This window comes from Mesoplodon mirus (genome assembly GCF_964341445.2).
Source record: "Mesoplodon mirus genome assembly, chromosome: 2".
In the NCBI taxonomy this organism is placed as follows: domain Eukaryota; kingdom Metazoa; phylum Chordata; class Mammalia; order Artiodactyla; family Ziphiidae; genus Mesoplodon; species Mesoplodon mirus.
Genome location: NC_138977.1, coordinates 93,752,737 through 93,780,467, shown reverse-complemented (window position 1 = coordinate 93,780,467; position 27,731 = coordinate 93,752,737). Strand labels below are relative to the sequence as shown.

The 27,731-nt window shown below is 37.1% G+C and overlaps 1 protein-coding gene across 1 annotated transcript; it reads right to left on the bottom strand.

The window, feature by feature from the left end:
* Positions 1–30: 30 nt before the first annotated feature.
* Positions 31–27,007, bottom strand: SRP72 (signal recognition particle 72). The gene is made up of 19 exons (XM_082611047.1): positions 26,695–27,007; positions 24,692–24,812; positions 22,322–22,445; positions 20,880–21,023; positions 20,689–20,800; positions 18,879–18,910; positions 17,492–17,616; positions 17,341–17,398; positions 14,920–15,051; positions 13,918–14,046; positions 12,678–12,750; positions 10,654–10,718; positions 9,275–9,370; positions 8,316–8,419; positions 8,111–8,188; positions 7,745–7,882; positions 4,994–5,031; positions 2,266–2,425; positions 31–1,449 (listed from the first exon to the last, which is right to left on the bottom strand). Exons 1-19 carry the CDS (start codon positions 26,801–26,803, stop codon positions 1,272–1,274), a joined length of 2,016 nt encoding a protein of 671 aa, XP_082467173.1. The 5' UTR covers positions 26,804–27,007; the 3' UTR covers positions 31–1,271.
* Positions 27,008–27,731: the final 724 nt, after the last annotated feature.

Below are 27,731 nucleotides of genomic sequence, written 5' to 3'. Positions count from 1 at the left end.
ATACTCTTTGAAGAAGTTTCAGTAGATATGTTCAGAGTCAAACACAGCAGCACTTTATTAACAAGGACAGAGCAATATGATCACAAGGAAATACTCATAAGTCTAAACTGAATGCTATCTTGGGCAGCATAAAAGGAATACTAACAAGTGTAGGCATCCCAGTGTGTCTGTCTCACACCTGTCAATGGGAAGGTGACTCGTAAGCAAGGCAAGAACAGAGCGACACTGATACCACACACTGACTACAATACTTCATTACTTTGAGAAGGGTAGTGAGTGGTCATACCCCCAACTAGAAAGAGGAGTCATTTGAGACCTATCAATTGGGCCAACAGTTCTGTTAAGCTTTAATACTGCTTATTCCTGCACTCTGGTATTGACTTCCTCTCTATGTAGGAAGTCAATGTTCATGCTCTTGATAGGGGCTGTTTAAATCTTTGATTTCTGTCAAATCCATCTGACCTCAGAACACTGGGTCTAAGAGTCAACTTCTTGCAACATCGATGTCTTTCCCTTGAGATCTTTAATAGTGCTAAATCAGCATAATGTTATCATAATTTGAAAATGACATGGGGGCACAAAAAAGTCCTAATTTATATACATGTGTATATATGTATATACATACACATACTTTTCATTACTATATATATATAGCATCCCATATTCCAGTATCACATGGCAGAGAGAATTTACAGTCAGAATAATCAAGACATTTAATTTAGTTTTCCTGTGGCCACTCATGTAGTGAACTGAAAAATACCAGTGTATTGATAAGGTCCCTTTTTATTACATGCTATTTCTAAGCAGATATTTGGAATGCTCAGAAGACTCCACTTTCAGTCTCCTAAGGCCTCCTAAGACATAATTTAAAGTGGGACTTGACAGAACAAATATCTTTGCACTCTAGTTGAAACAGAAGTAGTTTCTGTTTATATCCTAGGGAACCTTGGATAACATGCCTTGTTTGTGAAACTGAAAAAAACAGCAGATCAGCACACAAAGAGAAAGGATGCAACAGATATCAAAGTAGGTAAATGCCCAACTATTCTGAGCCCTCCTCATCTGTGCAAAGCAAGGTGGTACAAGTAGGCCAAGTCTGACTGGGCAGAGTTTGAAGAAGATGCTTTTCTGTTTGATGCACAAGAAAACAATTTTATGAAAATGTGGGGATGGGAGAGGGAGCAGCTCTGTGCTTCTTGCTGTGTTACCTTTATTATGTTCCCAGTGTCACTGAGACTAGTTTAAAAATAGCCTGCAAAAGAATGTCCTAATCACCAGCCACCTTTTCCACCTTTCTTCTTTTTCTGTTGCTGTTTCTTTTTTGTTGCTGGAGCCCCTGCAGGTTTCTGGTGTCTTGGGGGTATGATATTACTTGTAGATGTAGATGCTGTTGCTGCGCTGCCAGGTCGTGGGGAGGTGGGTGGGCTGCTCACAGTTTTACTGGCATCCCTGAAATCATCAGATCAGGAAAGTGTTGGTCATTCATATATTCAACAAAGGAAAAGGCTATAAAAATGTACGTACACGGATTTCACTTTCCACCTCTCACAATCTCCCACACACATTTTCTTTTTCTTCCTTTCTTTCTTTTTTGGCCGCGCCACACGGTATGCGGGATCTTGGTTCCCTGATCAGGGTTGGTATGCGGGATCTTGGTTCCCAGACCAGGGATGGAACCCGTGCCCCCTGCAGTGCCTCCGAGCTCGGAGTCTTAACCACTGGACTGTGTGGAAGTTCCCACACATATTTTCTTTTAAGGTGCGTTCCCCAACTCCCTATCCGTTTTTCTTTTGAATAAAATTTTTACTGTGTTCTAATTTTTAAAAATGTAATTGATGGTACATGTCAATTTTTAGAAAGCTTAGAAAATAAAGAAAAAAACTTTTAACGACCTATAATCCTACCATGTAGAAAGAACTGGTTTAGTAACATTTTAAATTCTGCTTTCTAGTCAAATTATTTATTTATATCTGTTTCTCTAGATATTTAGTTAGTTGAATTACTCAGTGTATATAGTTTCCTTTTGAAGGTACTGTAATCCTAACATCTGCAATATAATCCTACAATTCTAGTATTTACAATACAACCAAGCCAGAAACAGCACGTTTTCTTTCCTTTACATAAGCATATTACAAAACATTTATTAAAGATATCTGACTATACTTCTCATACTGAAAACATATTTCAAAAATTCTTAATGATGACCCTGAGTCAATCTCAGAAAGAAGCAACCTATGCTCTGAGGACTGGGAAGCAATGACTTACAGTTCAGATGAAGCTCCTGCAGTTGCTCCCTGGGTCCCTTTTCCAATCTGATCCTTCTTTTTACCCTTCTTTCTTCCTCGGTAGTAAGAACGTTCACGCATTGGTAGCCATCTTTCTGGATCTGGGGTCACTTTTGGGTCGTAATTTTTAGGCAGTTTTCCTGTGTAACAATTAATTGATAAAGAAATGAGAGATCTGTCCATAATGTTTTCGAGATAGTTTGTTTAAACACTGTGTCCAAACCTGGGAATAAATAACATTAAAACTGATATAAACTTATCTGAGAAAGTTTCATTTGTATAATCTAGCAGGGGAAAAAGGACTTATTTCTAAGCATGACACAAAATTCAGAAGGCATAAAAAGATTTCATAGATGTATCTGTATAAAAGAATTTAAATTTTCATTTGGTAAAAGATAATTTTTAAGAGAAATAACAAAACAAGAACACATTTGCGTACTATGTAACAGAGTGAATTAATATTCTTAATATAGAATGAGTTCTTGATAATCAGTAGGTAAATCATGTAAAGAAAATGCGCATAGCTGTAATTAGAGTAAGCCAAGAAAAATAAAAGTCATTAACCATGTGAAAAGATGCATGACCTCACTAATTAAAAATAATAAGGATAGGGCTTCCCTGGTGGTGCAGTGGTTGAGGGTCCGCCTGCCGATGCAGGGGATGCGGGCTTGTGCCCTGGTCCGGGAGGATCCTGCATGCCGCGGAGCAGCTGGGCCTGTGAACCATGGCCGCTGGGCCTGCGCGTCTGGAGCCTGTGCTCCGCAGCGGGAGGGGCCACAACAGTGAGAAGCACGCGTACCGTAAAAAAAAAAAATAAATAATAATAAGGATAGGGGAGTTCCCTGGTGGCCTAGTGGTTAGGATTCCAGGCTTTCACTGCCATGGCCCGGGTTCAATCCTTGGTCAGGGAACTGAGATCCCATAAGCTGTGCAGCATAGCGCCCCCCGCAAAAAAAAAAATTAAAAGATAAAAAATTCTATATTAAAAAGCGTAATATGCAGTGTTTGTGAGATAGTGGGCAACTCTCAAACACTATGGCAGAAGTATATACTAGTATAGCCTCTGTAGAGAGCAAATAATTGGCAGTACCAGTCAAAATTTATACTTTTAGAAATTTATCCTGCAGAAACTCCTAAGTCACAAAGCTATATATGTGTAAGAATACTCTCTGTGATATTCTTGAAAACAGCAAATTCTATACATATTTAATAATTTGGAAAAACATCTGCACAATATAGTCTAAAGTAGAAGATTAAAACAAATTATCTTGATTTGCTTATATCAGTTTTGCAAAAATATTAATTGAGCATGTAAATGTGTATGTGTTTCTATATACAAAAAAAGTTAAGTAATTATCTCTGGGAGAATGAATTTGGGGTAGGGAATTTTCCATTCTTCATGCCATTCTATAATGACAGAAGTCTGTTACCTTTATTTTGTTTTTATTTTCTTTTGTTTTTATAATGAGCATATCTCTTGTAAATTAAAAAAAATACTCATCTGGAAACCACGAAAATAGAAAAGAAACTGAAACTGGAGGTTACTGATACCTATAGTTATCAGCTATTTCCTTGCAGTATTACTAATAAATAAAACAACATGAAACAAATACTTTAGTTTTTACCAGTTTCCAAGTACAGTGATAAAAGTGAAGAACTAGTAAGACTTGTAGGTAAAGACAGTGGAGTGAATGCAACATTGGCTTCTGCACTATCCAAAACTCCACTAAAATAGTAATAAACCCATTAAAAGGAAGAATAGGAGAAAAGATATTTTCAGTAAAATTCTAGAAGCTGGAAAACAGATGGAGGAGTGGTAATAAATTTAGCAGATTTGGGAAACCTGAATCCTTGATTTTGCAGTAAGCAAAATCAAGAAGCAAACTGATTTATACCACAGATTTCCCAAAGACTTGGCAACAGGTAGGTGGTTCCAGGGATATCCTCTGACTAGTTGAAGCCAAGCATGGTAATTCCACCCTCTCTTGCCTTGGATTAAAATACGTAAGCCAATCAATGCATGGCATTCCTCTGGTTAATGGTTCAGGGCTCGACACTGACCTATATTGGCCCAATCAGGTTAATGGGAAAGACTTGCCAAATGCAGAGGCTCTCTTTACATCCTGCTGGATATAAATGACAAGTATATGGCTCTGTTTCCAACAAACATCTGATTACTCTAATGGGATTCATTTTTGTGTACAGGAGAACAAAGAGATACAACTACTGGATAAACTAACCCTGATACAACCTTCCTCTACACTGCCAGTTTCATAAACAGTAAATTTTCTTAAGCCAGTTTCACGGAGTTCTACGGTACTTGTAGCCAAAAGCACTCTAATGTAGAAGAGCTTACTGTGTGCCAGGCACTGTTCTAAGAGCTTTACATGTAGTATCTTATTTAATCCTATGAGGTATATACTATCATATTCCATCTTACAGATGAAAAACTCAGGAAGGTATGTTAACCTGTTCAGAGTCACAGTGAAAGAGCAATGTTACTAGAGCAACAATTTGAATTCAGGCACTCATAAACTTCAGAATTGCACTCTTTAAAGTTATAAATTTAAGTAAATGTTAGCTATAGTCAAGACAAAAACTCAGTTTCAAGAGATATGAGAGTTTATGTCTGAAGATTTCTATGTAAGGCCAAACTCAAGCTTTTACCTTATAGAAAGAAATCTAAAGATTAAAAAAAAAAGCCTTACCCTTCTTTTTTTTCTTCTTTTTTTTCAAATCTCCCTGTCTATAAAGAGAAGAAAAATCATTATCATCATTGTGATAAAATATTTATAGAGCATTAAGCATGTGCAAAAGAGTGAGCTGGGTACTTTGTCACAAAGGTGTTTAAGATTTGGCGTCACCTCACCAAAGCTAATAAACCAGTTGGGATATTAATTCAGGTTAAATTTAATCAAGCTTCAAACACCGTTACTTTTTGGAAGGTGCTTTAGAAAAGAGGGGTGACAACTGTTTTCAGAAAATAGATATCATTTACACTGGCACATATTAAGTCTATGTAAAAAGGTAAGAAATCTGTACAAGCACAAAAATCTATTATAGTTCTGTGCTAAGTTACCTTATACTTGGCAAAACTAGAAAACAGATAATTTAAACTCTTTGCCAGAAGAACATGTAAAGGTATCATACATGCAAAGAATATTTCTGGGAGGATACACAAGACAAGTAACATTGGTTGTGGCCTTGGGTGGGAAGAGGGCAGACAGGGGTGGGAGGAAGACCGTACTTTTTTAATCTTTCAGGCTTTGAACCTTGTGAGTTTATTGAATTTTTTAAGAAAGTAAAATCTTTATTAAGTACACTGACAAAAAATAAATAAAGGTATTGAAAGAGCATAAAAAGTCAGGGGAATACTTCAAAATAACTATTAAGTACTCTGACAGCTATACTCTGACAGCTACAGTAGAAAAGAGGAAGACATTTTAAAAATCCCTCTGGATATACTCATGTGATATACCTCTACGGGAACTATGAAACAGTGAACTAAAAAGATAAGACAGCAACAATGTCTGCCCAAATTTCATTCTACCAAGTCATTCAATTGTGAAGTTCTTTTAGGGTACCCTGAAAAATAAGAAATGCAACACACAGCATCTTACTTTAGAGCTTCATCTCTCACTCAGACTATGCAACAGTCTTCTGAATTGTCTCCCTACAAATCATACTACACAGCCATATCTGCAATTTCCCACAGACTCTCTGCCATTTCTTACTTCTTTGTCTTTGCTCACATTTTGCCCATCTCATCCTCATCTTCCTCCAGAGTCAACACCGTCTCCTCCTCCATGAAGCCTCTCCTAACCTCCCACCGTCCCCAGGAAGGACTGACTATTCCCTCTGGTGTACTCCTCTATGCTTGCACTATCACAGCACGTGCAACCTTTATTTCAAATACTGCTTAAGTATATTTCCTTCTGCTAGACTGAAGTTCTTTTCAGGGCAAGGACAATGATTTATTTTTGTCACCCACATAGTGTTAACTTCAAAAGAAACTACACCTTTTTATATATCCAAAAGTCAACATAAAATAAAAGGCATTAATAATGCCTAATGAAAATACTGTGCTGAAACTGAGAAGCTTTAAAGTCAATGTACATCTTAATAATTGTCTAATGGAAAAGATAAAGACGATTAAAAGATTAGAAGAGAACTGTATGTTCTTACTAATTACCCAGCCCTGTTTTGGAAAAGGAAAAAAAAATACTGAAAATATTTAAATACACATTGTATGAAAACCTCCTAAGACCTGGCTTGAATTCATTATTTTGGAGTTCTTGATAAGGCTTGAAATTGGGATCATGATAAAATGAAATGTGGAACAATGTAATATCTCTGAGACTCCAATTTCTTATTTAACTTTTAAAAATCTATTAAGAGGATGGTAATACCTTTTTAACAGAGTTCATAATGAAGTCAATCATATACTGTTGCTGATATATATGTATTTTTGATTATGAAAAATTAGATTTCAAAAGTCATTCAAAAAAAAGAGAAAACTGAAAAATTATGAAAATCACAAAACTGGGGAAGTGCTATATCTCTTCCATTCTCTATTCATCGAGTCAAAAATAGAATCTTAAAACAATTTATTTAGTAGGCCTCTGCTATTTTTGAGATGACAATGTACGAAAACAAGAAAAGAATTGGAATTTGACTTCTTATAAGTTATTGAAGCTGGCTAACTTTCCTCCAAATCAGCAAAATAAACCTTATCTGAAATTTGGTCTAGAATTCTAAATGATGTACTAAATGTACATCAATATCTCACAGGTAAATAAAGTAAGACACATCCAGCCTACGGAATACTACTCATAAAAGGAATAAAATATGTCTACATTGAGAATATGGAAAAATCTCTAAAAGACTTATTAGGGCCTCCCTGGTGGCGCAGTGGTTGAGAGTCCGCCTGCCGATGCAGGGGATACGGGTTCGTGCCCCGGTCTGGGAGGATCCCATATGCCGCGGAGCGGCTGGGCCCGTGAGCCACGGCCGCTGGGCCTGCGCATCCGGAGCCTGTGCTCCGCAACGGGAGAGGCCACAACAGTGAGAGGCCCGCATACCGCAAAAAGGAAAAAAAAAAAAAAAAAAAAAAAAAAGACTTATTAAATGAAAGAAAATTCAAAGACAGTTAAATACAATATAATCCCATTTCTATATAAAAAAAATCTAATCTAAGAAAAGTATTTCTACATCAACTCTGTATGCAAACACGAAGAAAAAGATCTGGAAGTAAACACACTAAATTAGTATCAGAGGTAAATTGTGGGTGGGGAGGAGGAGGGGAAACAAGGACAAAAAGCTGGGCACAGCACAAGAGAAGGGAAAAGAAACAAAGTGGACTTAAACTTTATTCACATGGAATTTTTACGAGAGTGCATTTTTTATTCCTTATATAACTTAAAATCAGCATTAGTGAATGTTACAATGAAAAACATTACCCTTGCTCCTTTGGTTGACTATCTCCAGCAACTTTTCCACCCTTCTTCCGAATGTACGTAGCACCAGGAGAATTTTCAAGAGCCTCCACATCTACTTTTAGAGACATACTATCTGATGAAGGCAAGTGTTTACTAAGGCTGGGATAGAACAAGAGTTCAGGAACACAATATATACACATACATATGTTTGGATCTATCACTGTATTTTTCAGGCACATTGATCAATAAATTCTCATTTTTGCTTTTACTAGTTAGAGGAGGGGTTTTGTTTGTTGAAATTTATAACAAAAAAGCCCTGGTCAAAACAGGTAAGGGAAGGGATTTATTGCACTACTTGGGAGCTGTCTAGAACAATCAAAAGGATACGCTTTTGCCTTCTCAGGATCTACAAGTGAGTAAGCAGAAATAAGCTGTGCCAGGGTGTGAATATCTTTTGGATTTTGTCTAAAAGAAGAAATAAGAAAGTCACTAAACAGTTTATAAAACTGGAGAAAGTAACATAAACAAGCAAAATAACTCTCTCATATCAAATAAAACTTGGATTTCTGCACCTCCACCTTTCAGAGCTTACTTCCATAGCTGTTCTAGGTCACTAATTGCCTCCTTCTTCCGTCCATATTTGAGTTTGAAGTTTGCAGCTTCTCTTATCAAGGACAAATGAGCAGGAGATTTGGGCTATAGGTTCAATAAAGAAAGAAAAAAGTTTTAAGCTAAATATCTAGCAAGTCAATGAAGTTATATTCATTAGATCTTTAAAATGGACCTATCTGTTAGATTTCTCATCTTAAGTTTTACTGAATGCATGAAACAACAAAAAGAAATTCACACACACACACACACACACACACACACACACACACACAGGGATAGACAAATTAGTACAAGTGAAGACCAATTTATGCATTTGGTATACAACCCATCTCTATTTAGATTGTCTTGTCTACAACTAGAAATATTGCATAACCAAATCTTAAAGTTACGTCACTATAGTTCTCAAACATTAATTTGACACGATACTTCCTAGAACACTGATATCTCTTCACTGCTAATAGTGCTAACAGTATTAATGCCCCCTGGTGTATGTATATCTGTAAGTTGGATATTGCCTATGCAAAGACCCATACTGGAAAAAACGAAGATGTTTCTATTAGATAGAGATATACAATTATTCTATGTACTGCCGTTCTACCAAGTACTACCATCCACAGGCTCTCTAGCCACTAAAGATGAGCTCTCTTATACACAAGCACGTACAATTAATATTCTTATTTCTTGAGATTACACACACAAACACACATACATACACTCAGGAAGGAGCTTCAGAAAATATAACTGATTTGGTAGCCATTTCTTTCTTCTAATAACTTTATTTGGATCTGGTATACTTAAAAACTGAGTGACAGTCTAACAGCATTCCATTTTTTAAACAGTGAGTTGAAGTGTTTCAATTCTTAATTTTGAGTTCACTGCTGCAGCTTTTTATTCTTATGCAAAAATGTACCCTCATAACATTTTACTCCATCTTTTTACCTGATGGTTTTGATACCACTGGATAGCTTGTGTGAAGACCTCAATGGCACTGTCAATATCCTCCTCATGGCTGTACATTGTCACTAATGCAGACACCTACCCAGCCAAAGGTATAAATTAGTGAACAGAATTCCTCCTTCCCTCTCAGAATAAACTTTTTGAAAATGAATAACGTTAAAGAAACAGCAAATAAAGATTGTTAGGCTCTGTGCTAGTACCTAATTCATCATAAAAATTGCTAATGCATAACTAGAAATACCATGAACAACAATGGTGTTTTCCAAACACAAAGGTGATTATCTGTAAAAAAAATACCTCCCCTAAAGCTCATTCACAAATGGTTTGTTACCAGTACACAACAAGGTAAATACAGAAATTGAGAAGAAGCACTTAGAAAATTAGTTTATATGATCACTGAGGTGCACACACAAGAGAGGCTCAACTTGCATGTGGCCTCCACTACATGAAGCCAGTGAAAGCTTGCCTAGTGTGCTGGAGGGACAGCAAAGAGGCCCATGTAACTGGAGTGGAGTGACAGGGGGAGGAGCCATAGCCAGATGAGAACAAAAAGGAAACAGAAACAAAAAGCCAGATCATTGAGAAAAATCAATAAAATTAACAAACCTCTGGCTAGACTAATTAGAAAAAAAAGATAATAGGGACAAAATGTCCTACAGATATTAAAAGGATAAACAGGGAATATCTGAACAACTTTCATGCCAATAAATCCAACAACCTAGATGAAAGATTATTGTTAGCCATATATTATATTTGATTCTAACATAATCACAGCCCGGTCTTAAAGTATGATTCTTCAAAAGAGAAAACACTACCATAATACTATTATACATTTATTGAGTGCCATTTGTAAACAAGCTGTGCTGGAAAATGAAACAGTCCCTGTACAATAATGTACATACCACCACTACAGAATGTCTTTACTTCGAAACAGATGTGCTCACAGCTATATTAGTGATCTAAACCTGTGATGCTTGAATAATCAGAGAACTAAAAACTAAATTCGTAGGCCATTATTACCAAATTGTTTTAACTCAAAGAAATCACACTGAAGACATGATAAAATAATAGGCTAAGAAATTCCCTATATATGTCTTAGGATATTTAAGGTTGGCTTTCAAGTGGTAATATAAGGCCTAAACAGTTCCTGACACATTTGACTAAATAATAAATCAATGCAAAGCAGAGCATAAAATGTAATTAAATTTACACCAGAAAGCTATTATTTTAACTACAACTTCTACATTTTGAATAAAGAAATAAGCAGAAATTAAAGTGAAAACAAAGAAATATCAGACATACCAATGAACTATTAATTCCATTACTTTTTCAGTCTTAAAATATTTTAGTTATAAACTCACCATGCCTGGTTTATGCTTTAACTCCTCTATGCTTCTCAATATCAAACATGCTTTGGAAATATTACCTTAATAGAATAAAAACAAAATCAGCATCACATTGAAGAAAGCATCTCACAGAGGAAAAAAAAAGATAAAAAATTTAAGAGTCATATTTGGTAACATCTCTAAACACTCAAGCTTTGGGATCTTGGGAATATGTATTCTATTTATTCATTTTACAAACAAAGGAAATTAAATCCTAAAGAAACAATGTATCTTGCTTATGCCCACAAAGTTAATGGCAGAGCTGCTACCAGAAAAGAAGTCTCCCAGCTTTCCAATCTTTTGAGTTCTGCTTCTCCCTTTTCAGAGTGTAACTTAAAGGTGGAGTCCTTCCCTAAAGGCCTTGAAATTGTTACTGTAGATATGAGTGCAATGGATAGTTTCCTACAATGTTAAAGTCTGATTTTCTACTCATTGCAAACCTCAATAACAAACCTTCCAAAGTCTTTAAAGACAAAACGAAACAATAACCATGACAGACTCATTCTCAGTAATATTAGTATGATAAATAATCCTCACAGAAATAAACTGAAAACTGGATGAGGAAACAAGATACAGAGGAAAGCAAGAAAAAGAAGAAAGAGAGATGGGAAAAGGAAAAAGAAACAAAGGAGGAAGATAAGAAATGTGAAAATAGGGTAGCTATCAGGTCTCAACCTGATTTTCATTACTATCCCACTGAGGTGCCTTTTTAGACATTGATTTTTCCTAATTGCCAACTCCTCTCCCCTCTACCCATGAACTTTTCATTTTAGCCATCACAATATCTAAGATTTTTTTCAATCCTGTGCACCAAACCAGTGATCACCCCCACTGAGAATGTATGGTCTACACCAGAGCTGTCTGATGGAACTTTCTGTGATGATGGAAACATCCTCTATCTATGCTGTCCAACTACCCACATGTGGCAATGAAACTTCTGAAATGTAGCCAGCACAACTGAGGAACTGAACTTTAAATTTAGTTTAATTTTGGGACTTCCCTAGTGGTCCAATGGTAAGGAATCCACCTTGCAATGCAGGGGACGCGGGTTCTATCCCTGGTCAGGGAACTAAGATCCCATACGCCACAGGGCATCTAAGCCCATGCGCCACAACTACTGAGCTCGTGCACCTCATCTGGAGAGCCTGCGTGCTGGAAACTACAGAGCCCACACCCTCTGGAACCCGCACACCACAACTCAGAGCCCACATGCATTGGAGCCTGTGTGCCACAACTAGAGAAGAGAAAAACCCCTCACGCCACAACTAGAGAAGCCTCTGTACCACAGCAAAGAGCCTGTGCACTGCAATGAAGGATCCCACATGCTGCAACTAAGACCCAACACAGCCAAAAAAAAAAATTAATTAATTAATAAAATAAATAATAAATAAATCTTTAAAAAATAAATTCCGTTTAATTTTAATTTAAAAATAGCTACATATGGATAGTGGCTACCAGATAGGGACAACACAGCTCTAGATACTCAACACTGGTTCAAAACTATAAACAAAAAATTGTCAGTTCTCTGTAAGATTCAAAAACACGAGTTCTCATTAAATTTCCTTGCTTCTTCTCTACCAAAGATATGGGTTATAGAGTATAAATGAAGAATGAAGGGCTAAGAAATTTTGAAAACTAGGAAGCAAAGTAACTCTTAATTCATGCAAATACTACCAAGTGACAGATATAAGCATTTCTACACATGACGTACACAGGAAATTCAAGTACAGAACAGAGGAATTCTATGCTTCTACAGACTTTCAAGGCATGGATTGAGAAACATTCTAACAATTTAGGAATTAATCCAAGAAAAGGCCTCCTAACTTATTACTAAATCTGTTGGAGTTCACACAATCTAGCTTAATATTTGAAACAGCATTATGCTTCACTATTATGCAAAAAGTTTTAAAAATCACATAGTCCACAACTACTTCAGAATCATTCCAATCATGTTTTCTTTAACAGGATTATTTTAATCATAATGAAATAATCATGAATACCTTGGGAAATTTTCAGCTGTGCCATGGTCAGCTTAATTTCAGCAGCGTTTTCTGGATGCTGATCTGCAAATTCCTAGAATTTTTTTAGTTGGGGAAAAAAAATCACATTTACACAACTAAGCGCACATATTCTAATTACTTATTTCAACCTCATTAAATTTTTTTTAATTAATTTATTTATTTATGACTGCATTGGGTCTTTGTTGCTGTGTGCAGGATCTCTCCATCACTGTGAGAGTCCATCACAGACTCTCAATCACTGCGCCACCAGGGAAGTCCCCTCATTAAATTTTTAAATCCAGTTTTGAAACATTAAACTTCTGGTTTCAGGTCAAAATTTTAAATTTGGAAAAATTTTATTCGACACCCACTTTGCTTAAAATTGTGCTCTGAGGGCTTCCCTGGTGGCACAGTGGTTGAGAGTCTGCCTGCCGATGCAGGGGACATGGGTTCGTGCCCCGGTCCGGGAAGATCCCACATGCCGCGGAGCGGCTAGGCCCGTGAACCATGACCGCTGAGCCTGCGCGTCCGGAGCCTGTGCTCTGCAACAGGAGAGACCACAACAGTGAGAGGCTCGCATACCGCCAAAAAAAAAAAAAAAAATTGTGCTCTGAAAGAAACTGCAATAATGTCAAGTCTCTAGGAAGTCGCCAGTAGAGAAATAATAATTAAAATTACTACATAGATTTTTCTTTTTCTTTTTTTTAAAGAAAGATACTCAAAAAAAAAAAATGACGACTCCTTACTGAGGATCCCTGCTTGGCAGCTTTGCCCCTCAGGATGGTCCTAATTTTATGCTGTCCAACTTCCCAATGTAGTCTACTTCAGGAAATTCGAATGTGATTTAATGTTTGGTTTAGCTTAATTAAAAACCAAGTCAGTATCTCTGTAATCGTTTGAGGTTTTGGATTGGGACTTACTAGAAAATACATTGTTGAAAAAGGGGCTAAGCATGTTCTGGTATTTTAAGTCTAAAACAAACCGTTAACTAGTGTTACATCTATCTCCAAATGAAAAGCATTCTTCGGAGTTTATAGCAAACATTTACTAATGCAAATTTATATAAAACAAAGCTGCTGCCCAAGAATTAACTAAAGTGACACTCTGGCATGTGTACAGTGGTATATTACCTATTAGTTTTCCCATGAAATTTACAAGCTTGTATATTATTATAATAATGAAAATAAAACAAGGCTACAACTACCTGACATCTCATTAAAAATGCAAGTAATTGTTTTACCTGAAGCAGCTCTATGGCTTTTGTGTGCTGCTTTTCACGGCAGAGCTGGGCAGCTTGGATTAACACAGGAAGGAGATGCTCAGGACTTTGGGACTGTAAACTGGCAGATATTTTGCGACATTGTTCTGCCTAAAAGACAGTATTTCCCCCCCACAAAAATAAGCTGGTTAATTAAATCAAACATTAAGTGAATGACCAAAAAGAAAAGAAGGATGGGGAGGTGGAAGGAAACCAGTTGAAACAAAACAGTAAGTGAAGAACTACCTAGGGTAAGAGAGGTTGTTTACAGTATCCTCAATTTTTTCCTGAAAGAAAAATATTTCCATTTACTGAATGTAAGCTATGAGTTCTTAAAGCATTTAGGAAAGAATAAGTCCTAAACATTCATTTGGATGCTTAAATTGCAGAATTTTGTTTAAAAAAAACCAGAACACATCAAGTGTCAGCCTTTGCTTCAAAGCAACAAAATGTACAGGTATTTCTTGCTACAGTATTTAGGAACAACTTGACTCAGTTCTAAATAATGAAAATGTTACTGCCTCTCAGTCCCCCACTGAAAACCTCTGCTCTAGAAGAGTATAAAATCATAATTTAATTAGAATTTACACATATTGGAGTCAGAATTGCCCTTCTTATTTATAACTTGATGTGATTACGCACAAACTAAAAAGATGGGTCTTAAGTGTATAATCATGATCAGCATCTTTGATGATTTTTCTTTTAATTCAGAGAAATTAGAAATAAGGTAATGAGAGAATTTTCTCATTTACAGCAGTGAATAGTGTTTTCTTCTTAAAAGCCACCACTGCAGACCTTTACAAAGAACTGGGCAAATTACTTACTTAACAGATAAAATCTATGATACATGACCTTCTGAAGACTACATGAGCCTAACACAAAATATAAGCAAAAACATAAACAGATTGGACTGATACACCCATTATGCCTCATGTGCCATACTCCAAAAGGTTTAGCCAGGGGAACCAGAGGTCTGTTGCCTACCTGGTTTGTGTACATAGCAAGTAAAGCTTTGTTAAATTCTATAGCTTGCAGTTGTTTCTTGGAAAGCTTAAACTCCACTCCTTCTGCATTGGTTAATTTCACCTTCTTCTTGGAGTCAAAGACGTTTTGGTCCTGACAAAGAAAAGTTCATTCACCATTAACAGCAATCTCAGACTTCAACTCTTTTAACACTCCAAGGCCTTATTCCTCTTTCATTTCGTTATTTTATGTAAACACAACAAGAGAGCTTGGAAGATAATACACCTACCTGGCTGGGGTGCCTATGCTCCTAAGGTACATATAAATTTGGCTTGCTTTCTTGGTTTGGTTTTATCTTTCTACTATTAATTGCTTTTTTTAGCTTTTTGATGAAAAGTACAAAGGGACTACACAAATCTTACAGTGGAAATTAGGACTACAACGATACCTAAATTTGTAATTTCTACAAACTATCTTTAGAATTTAGATGACAAATGAGGAAAGTAACTTATTCCTCTCTGACATATTGTCATACATAAGCAAATGGAATGGAATAAGAATGGAAGACAATTAAGTCACACTGCACCCTGAGAAGGACAAAAAGGGCATCTAAGTATCTACTATGTGCACAGTATTCTAACTTTGTTAAATATTATTTGCAAATATGTGTTACCACTGTGCTTTTTAAACCATGTCTTCTACTAGTTTAAAGACTAAAAGGAGGCAAAGAAGAAATCTAAAATAAATTCTACTTTTTACTGTGAAGCTCTAAACCAATGTGAAATTATTTTAAATGTACAGCAAGAAACTGGCTTTCATATAAATCAATCCTCAAGAAACCATATTTCTAGTTGGTACCCCTATGTCACTATTTTAGTACTTAAACTCACCATGCATGCCACTGTCAGACTTCTCTTAAACTTTACTACCATGACACTTATTAACATTTTTGATTTTTCAACATCTCCCACACCTTGATTATTACTCAATGTAACCTTTTTTTTTTTTCTTAACTAGCCAGCATGTATGTATCCTCATATCTTTTGCTCTCTCACTTTCCCTCCATAAGTCATTTGCTTATGCTGTTGCTTAACCTTCAAACCATATCCCTCCTTCATGGCTCTACTCAAATTAGCCAACCCAGATCTTCCTTCACCAAATACTGTAGTTACAAAGTATATAACAAGAAATTTAAATGTGCACAATTTTTTTCAACACTAGTTTTTTTTATACTATGTAATGATCAAGACCATGTTTCATATTTATTTTTGCATTTCCTATTGCATCCAGCACCATACTGAATAAAAAATTAGAAATAAATGTTAACTGAAGAAAAATTCAGTGTATAAATACATTTAGATTGAGATATTTAGTACTTCACATACTCTCCTCCCCACAATTATATATCAGATAAAAACAATTTGTCCTCACTGGCATTTCAAATTGTTCATACACATAGGCAGGTACATCTTGCTGCTAAGAGTCAAATGCCAGCATCAATTTTTGGAAACCTAAACCATGCCAATGGCCTACAACATCCTATATCTATTACCCCCCAATGCCATTATCCTATGTCTGAGAACCCTCTGAATTTCTGCTATAGGGGGAGAGAGATACCACACAGGCCTAAAAGGAGAGTGCATTGGAGTCAGAGACTAGAATCTGAATCCGAGTTCTACCTCTTAGTGGCTGTGATCTTATACAAATCACTTAACTCCTTTTAGCCTCAGATTACATTCCTATAAATTGGAGACATGTACTGCCACCTAAAAAGATAATTGTGAGGATGAAATAAGCTGGCACTTGGAAAATCACATAGCCTATCAAAAGAAACTAAATGTTACTTTTCTAATTTTCTGTTGACTTGAAGTTCAAATCTGAACTTGAAATATCTTCCTATTAGAACAATGTTCCAAAAGGTGGTTTATCTGACTAGTACAGTACTCTTTAGGATTGTTTATATACGTGCTTGTAATAGTTTACACAGGGCTTGCGGGCGGGGTGGCAGAGAAAGAGAGAGAACCTGTCCATGCCTCCTTTCCCCCAAAATAAAAACCACTGGAAAGAGAAAAACTATATACGGAAAACTCATATTCAGACTTACTAGATGAAGAAATCAAAGTCCAAACAACTTATTTCTCTAATAAGTATTCTCCATATAACGATAATAATGGGAAATAATATTATATTAATAATTATATAGAATAATAATTTTAAAAAACAATGGGAAAAGGGTAAGATTTTAAAGTCCAGGGTATGTAACTACAAAATAGTTTTATTATCTGAATATACCTTGCAGAATCATTACGAGAGTTAAATAAAACTCTCCACTGTGATTTTGCTGCAACTGGACTCTGTCATGGAAAAACTTATCCTAGAACAAGGCTGGGGTAATATGCTTCCAGCAAAAAACAGTGTAAGAAAACCATGGATATTCCTTACCTTGTTAATTGTAATGATGTTATTTGCAATCACAGCTAGCAATGCTACATCTGTTGGTCTGCGAACAAAAAGCAACAGTCAAAAAGGAATAAACCTTTAAAAAGAAAACTCATACCCTATAAAAGACGCTTCATTTTAATAACCCACTTACTTTAGTTTTATTATCTGATTGTAAAGTTGCAAAGCCTCCTCTGTATGACCCTGAAGCTGCATAATATAGGCCATCTGCCCGTGGATGATGGCCAGTTCTGCCTGTGGGTCTTCTTCAGTCCCATCCTAAGCAGAAAAAGAAATATTTTTTTTTCCTGTAAGTTCTCCAAATTGATCCACATATTAACCAAGTGATCCAAACATTCAGAAGATATATCATCCTAAAGAAGACATAGAATTTTCAGGAATTTTCTTGTAGAGTCAGCTTGTTAAAATTTAGGAATAGCTACCAAAAGAGGGAAGCTTAAATGAGAATGGCAAAAAGACAAATTCTGGAAGGACATGGCGACAAGCTCAGGAATACCATTCACTGATAATTTTTATTCTCTAAAAAGCTAAGACTTAAAAAAAAAAATGTGAAAAACAGCATACAACTTTTTACAATACCCCTAAATTCTGGAAACAATTTTCTCATAAGAAACACATTTTCAAAATGCTTCACTCTTCATTCTAAAATAATTCTAATCCAAAGACTACAAAATTCTAAGTAGTAACTATCACTGTACAAAGAACTTCAAAAGCTGAAACTAATTCTGTAATTAAAGTAGCAGCTCTCTTAACTGATAGCCCAGATCAATCTATATTTTCCATTCCTTTGGAGAGGTTGACTGACGCCCACGTAGAGTGAATGCTCAAGGCTAGGAGGCTGCTATTTTTTGCCATACCAGGCGCTCCTACTCTCACCTGGTAAGCATATGTTGACCAGGAGGTCAGACTTGTTTGTTTCCAATCCCATTATGCCAGTTGTGTTTGATAAAGAAATGATAAAACTTAAGTATTGTAGTAAGACAAGAACTATGCATGAGGAAAGAGACTTGCTTCGATGAAAACTATGCTGAATGCTCAGAAATATTTGACAAAGGTGAGTTCCTAAAGAAAATTACTATCTAATTAGGTATGAGCCAGAAAATGAAGAAAAAAAAAAAGGACTCTGTAATGAAACTAATTCACAACTGTCTTTAAAGTATTGTTACACTTAAGAAAAAAAACCTGGAGATCATGACTGTTGGATTATGTATAGTTTATGTAAGAAATATGCATGGAATTCCTATGAATAGGACCTTACTCAAAGACCTGAGCCCTACATCTAAAACAGGAGAATGAATTTATATGAATTTAAAATGAAATGCATAAGGCATATACAATTTTGTATTGTAATTTCTCACCCTAAGAGAGTCCATCAAATAACTGGTCAAGAGGGTTTCCGTGATTCTTATCTAATGAATCAATATCATTTCAAAAAGTCAATAAATACTACAAAGAAGGCTCCTACAAATTTATATTAGCAGAAGTGTAAAATCTGGGTTTAACCACAGTGGAATACTTACAGAGTCTTCTGATAATGAACGGCGGCAAAGATCTATAGGAGAAAATGGTTTTAAAATTAATATTGCTGGGTAACTCTCGTTTCTTTCATGTTCCAAAGAACAAGAACTAAATTCTTAGGCAGAAGATTTAAGATAATTTTAATAACAAGCAAATTTGGAATTTATCATTAACATCAAATATATTACATAACTATTATCAATCCTTGATTACTCTAGCTCTTTGGCATTTTCTTTCACTTGTAATCCCTATGTTAAAAAAATTTTTAAGGGAATTTAAAATATATAAATGTAACAAATGTTGATTGCAAAAAATCAATTATAGAAAAGTATAAAAATAAGGACAATAATCCTGCCACCCAAAGATAACCACTGAAGCATTTCAGCTATTTTTTTTTAATGTAAATGCACAGTTACATTTTTAAATGAAAGTGGGATAGTCTACTATTTTGAAACCTCCCTTCCCCCATTTAATATACTGTGGACATCTTTTTTTTTTTTTTTTTTTTTTTGCGGTATGCGGGCCTCTCACTGTTGTGGCCTCTCCCGTTGCGGAGCACAGGCTCCGGATGCGCAGGCCCAGCGGCCATGGCTCACGGGCCCAGCCGCTCCGCGGCATATGGGATCCTCCCAGACCGGGGCACGAACCCGTATCCCCTGCATCGGCAGGCGGACTCTCAACCACTGCGCCACCAGGGAGGCCCTACTGTGGACATCTTTATAACACATTTACATCTACATTATTATTTTTAACATGATTATTGTTAATGACTGCATGGTAATCTATTCTGTGATTATAATAAAGTCTTCTAATAGGACAGAAACTCATGTTTCTAAATTTTTGTCCTTATGAACAGCCCTTCAATTAAATTCATATATATATATATATATATATATGGATGGATGTTATCTAACTATTCCCTTATTTCCTTAAATTTCTAAAAATGAAATTCTTAGATCAAAGGGTATGAAAATTTCAAAATCTGCTATAGCACCAAACTGCCCACTGCAAAGCCTCTATTACTTTTACATTCATACCTGCAATATATGAGGATGTCCTCCCATACCACTGTCAATACTGGGTATGATCCAGAAATTATAATTCTTAAACATATTTTTCTCCTCATGATGCTCTAACCTCTGCCCTTATTTTAACCATCAATATTTAAGACTAAAACAGACCCTGTTTCACCATTTTTCCTTCCCACCATTCATTGCAGTCCCTACAACATCACTTTTATAGCTTCCAAGGGAAATGTATGGAGAAGAAAGTCAAAATGTTTCAGGAGTTGAGACCAGACATAAGTTCTCTAATAAATTATTTTCTTTTTCACTTAATTAAGAGCTTCAAAGCATGCAGATATTGTATATAGAAACATACTAAGTGGAGTTAAAATGTGCTTGAATAGTGTTATCAATGCATAAATGTGGCACACCATATTGTTAATATATTTGTGTACTTGTTTAATACCAATAATGATGATAATAATATTTACTGAATGCTTACTAACTCAGTTAATTTACATTTAACATTCACAGTAAGTTGTTCAAAAACCTACTCCTCAAAACTCAAACTTAAGGTTTGGTGTGGTTGAGAATGGACAAGTAGACTGGCTTAGGAATAACATAGTAACAGAGGAGAGATAAGAGTCAAGAACCCAAGAGAAAGGCTAGATGGATTCTGAGAAATTTCCACTGCACCAATAATTTCCATTTAAAAACTTCCCAAAGTTTTTAACTTTTTAACTTTTGGAAATACTTTGCAAAGTTATATGCACATTACATTTACATATCATTTTAACAAACTTCCAACCTTCAGCTTTTTGCAGGATTTTCATTGCCTGGTTCAGCTGGCCTTGTCCTATCAGCGCACATGCAGCATTGTAGCACAGTTCGTGTGTGCCTTCTTGGAGACCCAAGTTCTCCTGTCACAGAGCAAAATACCAGTCAAACACTAGACAGGAATATTATGTCATGGCTGTGTAAGTACACAGAGATACTCACTGGAACTACTTTCTCCCAGTTACTTTGAGCTGCAACAACTGCTGAAAGGTTTGTTTTTCTCTCCTCATCATAATCATCTTGAGAGTTTCGGACAAGATCTCTATACACAGCCAGGCATTCATCATAGCGTTCTAATCGGTACAACTGAAGAGATAAATAGCAAGTAAAAAATCAGAGAAGACAAATATTGTGTTGCATCCCTAACACCATATAAACCCTTTTTTGGAACCACCATGTAAGAAACCTAACTCAGCATAACGTGGGCAATTATTGTTTTTCCTTTACATTTTTTCAATTAGTTCTGTATGCTACTAATACTTCCCGAAAGTTACTTGCAATGAATCTCTACTATATTGCATATTTGTAGGCATGATTCAGTTAGAAAAGCCATTGTACTGACCCCCATCTTGAGGTGAGGTAAGTGTCTAAGTGGGTTGTGAAAGAAAACCATTCTGTAGAAATCAACCGTTACCTAAATCTGACTTACAATGAAAAAAATTTCCCACAAGTTTACTAAGCCCCAGTAAACAGGAACAAAATTAGATGTTAACAAAAGGACTTACTATTTCCTAGTTCATTATACTGAAACTTCATTCCTCTTTTCCAGAAACCAACTATTGTATAGGGTAGTATCAAGTATACACAACATAATTCTTGCTTATTTCATTCAAGTTGTTCTTAAAGGGTGATAAGAACTGCCACTCTGGGTAAATTAGTCTACATGTATGACAGAGATGGGTGCCCTTCATCAATATCAAAATGCTGGAATCTACCCTAAGCTAACCCAGTTTACATGAAAAGTTCGTTATAGACCTACAGTCCATGAACTTGCCCAAGTCTTTGTTAAACCAACACTACCTTTTGGGGACAATATATTCAATACATTATTTGCCCGAAACTAACATTTTAAAAAATTTTAAGAGGGTTTTGCTAGTTCTAATATAACATTTCTGTCCTCTTATCATAAATAACCCTATTTTACATTAGGCTTAATTGTATGTCTCAAAACTCTTTTAGAATAAGATATTTCCAGGGATTTCAAGAACCATCTGAATTCATCCAAATTCTTATTCATCACGATTTTCTTTATTTTACACTTAGAATAAAATATCAGTTAAAAACTAAAAAGACTGTTTCAAAACTGCGTAAGTATATAAGCTTACTGGCCTTCATCTTTCCAACTAAAAAGTCCAAATTTCATAGGATAGTTCTTAATTTTCCAATTACCCTTAGGAAGTCATTCGTTCATAGAACACTATACATGCAATTGTTCATATGAAGATCAAGGAGAGGGAATATGTTCAAACCTCAAGAACTGGTTTGGTGGCAAGTTTTATGGAGCATCAGGATGGGCTGGGGTTCCTCATCCCTGCTCCTTGCTATAGGTAGAATCACGTTCACGCAGGACGACTGTCAAACAGGGATTTTAAAGCAGTAATTACCACTTGTCCATAAAGCTCCTTTAGTTTGTCTGTCTGCTGGTTGGCACTTTCTATTGTCTTCAAGGCATTCTCAATTCTGTTCAGCCTGTACTCACAGTATGCCTTCTCGAAGGAAAGAGAGTTACTGAAAAAGGAAAAACCAATGTCTGATTATTAGCTAACACTGCAGAGCACCCACTATAAGCCAGCCACTGCTCTAAGCACACTTGATACATATTATTTAATCCCCATTAACAACAAATGACAAAGGTTAGCGACTTGTCTAAAATCAGACAGCTCATAAGTGGCAGAAAATATGACATCCATTTCCCTAGGCTTTCTTGCTTTCATGGATATTCTTATTAGAATCACTGGCCTTTGAAACGAAAATATAAGAATGAAATCCTGAATTAGCTAAAAACTGTTTCAGATATAAAGACAATCTGAACATTGTTTTAAATGGGTTGTTATAGAAGTTTCTTAAATCCATTTAAGAACCTATGATAAGCCATATAACGCTACCCTAACTTGTCAAGAAGCAAATAATTAGCAAAGAAAAAGTAACTAGAAATCTTAAAAGAACATAGCACTTGTAATCAAACAACTGGTAAACAGACAACTACAAAAACACTACTTACATACATAGACTTAAAAATTCATCTACATTAATGTCGCATATGAAACATTTTGAAGTTTCAACCATAATCTGTGAGGAAAAATAAACATCAAGCAAATGGCAACATCCTTTATTCACCTAACAAAAAATTATTTGAAAATTTCCCTCTCTCACAAAATGGCCAAAAATCAAAACACTGAATTTTAGCATAAACATGTTTACTAGTAGAAAGCAGTGCCCCTTTTATTACCCTTTTATTTTTAATAAAGTTTAAAAATTTGTTTTTAATCTGTAATACATGCAGTTGGCCCAAGTAAAAAAAACCAAAAAGGTATACACTGAAAGGGTTTTACTCCCACTGTTATTCAAATCTACTCTGTTCCCCTCACCTCCTACAAGTAACTATTTTTTTTTTTTTTTTTTGCTGTACGCGGGCCTCTCACTGCTGTGGCCTCTCCCGTTGCGGAGCACAGGCTCCGGACACACAGGCTCCGCGGCCATGGCTCGCGGGCCCAGCCGCTCCGCGGCATGTGGGATCTTCCGGGATCGGGGCACGAACCCGTGTCCCCTGCATCGGCAGGCGGACTCTCAACCACTGCGCCACCAGGGAAGCCCTAAGTAACTATTTTTATTCATTGTTTCTCCATTTATTGTTTGTCTTTGCAAATACAAAAAAATACACATGTAAATTCTTATATCCTCCTTTTCTTATACAAAAGGAAGTATACAATATACTGTTCTGTACCTTATAAACATTAAACAATAAATATGCTGCAACCTTCATTTCAACACACATTTCTTTTGGGGCTCAGGCATAACTGTAAAGAAAAATGAAATTACAGTACCAATTCAGATTATAAGTTCACGTTTCATAAAATGATAAATTAAATAAGTAAATGAAAAAGATTAAGAATAATAAAAAACTGCTGTAGGGCTTCACTGGTGGCACAGTGTTTAAGAATCCACCTGCCAATGCAGGGGACATGGGTTCGAGCCCTGGTCCAGGAAGATCCCACATGCCTCCGAGCAACTAAGCCGGTGCGCCACAACTACTGAGCCTGCGCTCTAGAGCCTGCGAGCCACAACTACTGAGTTCATGGGCCTAGAGCCTGTGCTCCATAACAAGACAAGCCACCGCAATGAGAAGCCGGCGCACTGCAACGAAGAGTAGCCCCCGCTCGCCGCAACTAGAGAAAGCCCACACGCAGCAATGAAGACCCAACGCAGCCAAAAATAAATAAATAAATAAATAAAAAGTAGACTGGAAAAAACTGCTATATATTCTAAAGGCTGCTAAAGAACTCTGACACTGAAAGATCATGGCCTAAAATCATACTCACCTAAACAATTCTCAAAGGAGGTAGGCACAGAGGTCAGCTAAGACTGCCATACCATCCTAGAGGCCTCGACTAATACATCCCTACCCTATATGTTCTGCCCTCTCTGCTCTTTTTTTAAAATTAAACTTCTGCTGAGTTGTTCTCCCTATGTCCTCCAAGAAATCTTGTGACTCTTGTTTACGCCCCACATCCCTCCAGTTTCCCTTCTTCTTAATGGTTCAAAGGGAAGACAGGGGTAAAGAAAAGGCTCCTTAAGGCAGAAAAGAACAAAAGTTACCATGGCTCTTTCCAGTTTCAGAAGCACCATTGTTAGGCAAAAGGAAAAAAGAGGGGAAGGAAAGAAAAAGGTCAAAAGTCATTGAATAGTGGGGGAAAAAACACGGAAATGGTTATAGCTATGGTAAACATGCACAAACAACTAATTAAATCACTTACTTGGCAAACACTTTGGTGTGAGTATTGATGACATTCAAGGCTTCCTTGAAACTTCCATTCTGGATAAGGCACACAACTTTACAGTGTAGGGCAGTTACATCATCCTTGTTGATCTGCAGTACTAGACAGCAATTTTAGGAAAGCAATTTTTAAATCCATCCCCTTTCCACATTTCCCATCTCAGGAAGCTACATTTCCAATTTTATTGCAGCAGAAATGATTAGTTAAAACATTTTTTAAAATGACTGATCTTTATTTTTAAGTTAAGAAGTGACAATAAGGAGAGTTAAGGTAGACTTTCCAGTGAGATAGCTTCCCAAGATGCATGTACCAAAAAAGTAAAGTGAGATAAAGAAGCAAGAATGAAGTTGTTTTCTACTGCTTTTTCATCTTGCAATGCATGCTATATCCTACATATTTCATTACTTCACAGGGAAAGAAAAAAGTTCACATAAAACTTGGCAGCAAATGACTTAGGTTTGAGTACAAGCTTGTCACTAAATGCCTTGAGGTCTTGGACAAATCATTTGATTGCCAAATCTCAACTTTCTGATCTGCAAAACGAGTATGAAAGCATTACCTATTTTACAAGGTTATTAAAAAAATTACATGAGAATATTTTGAAAAAAATCTATAAGCTGTAAAGTATACAAACATAATTTGTTTTGCTGGCAATATTTCCAAACACCATTCAAAATTTCCCTTTTCAGCTAATATAACTAAAGAGAAGTGCAAGGAAGGAGTCAGATGCCCAAATTTCAATGCTAAACATCTGTTCAGTGTCAAAATGGCTAGGATCACTCCCCTTGCACCTGGGCAACTATAGGAATTCAAATCTCAGTCTAAGAATCAGAGTAATTTCTATCAATTAAGAAAATATATATTGGAGAACTGACAGGCCTTGCTGATTAAACAATTCCTGCACAATACTTACTACATTGCTGATTAATATTGGTTGCAGGCCTACCAAAGGCCAAAGTTAATTCAAAACAAGTTTAACAATCAAATAATTATCATTAGTAGCTATTCTCCTCAATGTCTGAAATCACCAAAAGTTCACTGTGGGCACAATCATTTCTTTTCACATTAACCCAGCAATAGTTTGCTGAAAATTCACACTTGTACGTTACAGACATACCATGTATGTTATTACTTCTTTCAACAGTCAAACCCTGTCCTGGTAATTACATTTCCATATCTAACAAATACAGGCAACACCTTCAATAAAGAATTTAGCACGACAGAGAACATTAAAAAGCATGGCCGTATTACAGTTAGGCAGTAAAGGATAAAAGAATATAATGAGTTGAACCTCACACCGAAGACAGTTCACTCAAAATGATCAGTTACCGGGCAAAAAACAGGATTAACATTTGTCTTTGCAACGTTATTGCAAATGTTAGTGCTTTCACACACACATTTTCTGGTCTAAGGACGCTGGAGGGATTCTATCTGTGGGAATGACAGGCCTGACATCCAGATCCAGCCCTTCCCTCTACCCTGAGTCTGTACAGCTTCCACCTTGTCAGCGCCAGCTTCCAAATTACGTGTCCCAGGCAGGTTCCTCCCCCCCGCTGCGGCCCAAGAGAAAAAGCTCCCTCAGCAATACTGTCTTGATCACTCCGCTATAAGGAAAGCGAAAAGGAGGGAATGTGGAGGTTTTGCGAAATAAGGCGTGAAAACAACGGAGTAAAATAAGAAAGCAGTTTGGAAGAGACGTCGGGGGCTGCGGTCTCTTTAAATCCCTCCCTCGCTTTCTGCGTGTGTGTGTGGGGGGTAAAAACGGAAGTACACGTGGCTCTAAGCCACCCAGGACCCAGGGCTGGACGTGGGGAGCGGAGGCACAGCGACCCGCGCCCGCTGGGCGTTCGGGCCCTAGCGGCGGGCGGCTGGGGTCTCCCTTCCCGCTGTCTGCTCGGAGGTGGTCGAGCGCTACGGAAGGAGGCTGCATCCTCCCACCGGCCCGGGCCCGCCCCCGCCCCGGCGCCCGCCGGGACACTTACTCTTGTTGACGGTTTTGAGAGCGCGCGTGAAGTCGCCGTTTTGGCCATAACGGTTCACTTCACTCCAGAGCGCAGGCACCGAAACCCCCCCACTGCCGCCGCTCGCCATCTTGGAGGAGACGCGGGACGACCCCTTGCCCCGGAAGAGGATCTCGGAGGTGGCCAAGCGGAGAAGGAAGCCGGTGGTTGCTAAGCGTTTCGCAGTCGGAAGCGTCTTTATTACTGAGTTGGCGTCAAAGGCCGCAGTCTTCACTCTCGTACCTAGAAATTTGCGAAGATAGAGTCGATACACCTTTCTAGAAGCGGGTCTGGAGGAACGAGGCGTCGGACCCCAGGAAGGGGTTGAAAAGGATTCACCAAACAGATTTGGCTAAAAACAGCGTGCGTTTCCGGGGCGACCGCTGGGGGCGGAGAAGTGTCCAGGTCCCTAGAGGCGGAGCTGGGCGAAGGTCTATGGAAAATAAATAACAGGTCTATGGCGTGGTAAAATACCAACTAGAAACCGTAGGGGGTCATCTGAAGGAGGGGGAGAGAAGGGGAGGGGGAGAGACGGCTTCTTGCTGCCTGGGAATACTTCATAGAGGAATTGGTATTTGGCTGGGATTTTGAAAGGTGATTAGGAAAATCTGGGGTTGGTTCTGGGTAAAGTTCAGTCAGAGAAGCGAACATGAGGAAAGGCAAAGAAGAAGAAAAGAATCTCCAAGTGCAAAGCACGTTTGGTGAAAACCCCCTGGCTACCCTTTGGGCTGCATTTCAGGAGCAGTTGGCAATAAGGCTGGAAGGGTGATGTGTTTTGGTGTGAGAATACCCAGGTTCAGTTCCTGGCTTATGTGACGCTCTAGATGTCTGACTTGTGAACGTGTTATCAGAGTCCCAGTTTTCCCGGCTGTAAAATAGGGATAATATATAATTGTTATAGGGAAAAACGATACTTCCTCCACCCTGTCATAGTAAGCACTCAAGTAACACACAGATATAGGGGATTTAGAGTTTTTGTAAGACCTTAAATATCAAGATGTGCTTGTCCAAACCGAGTA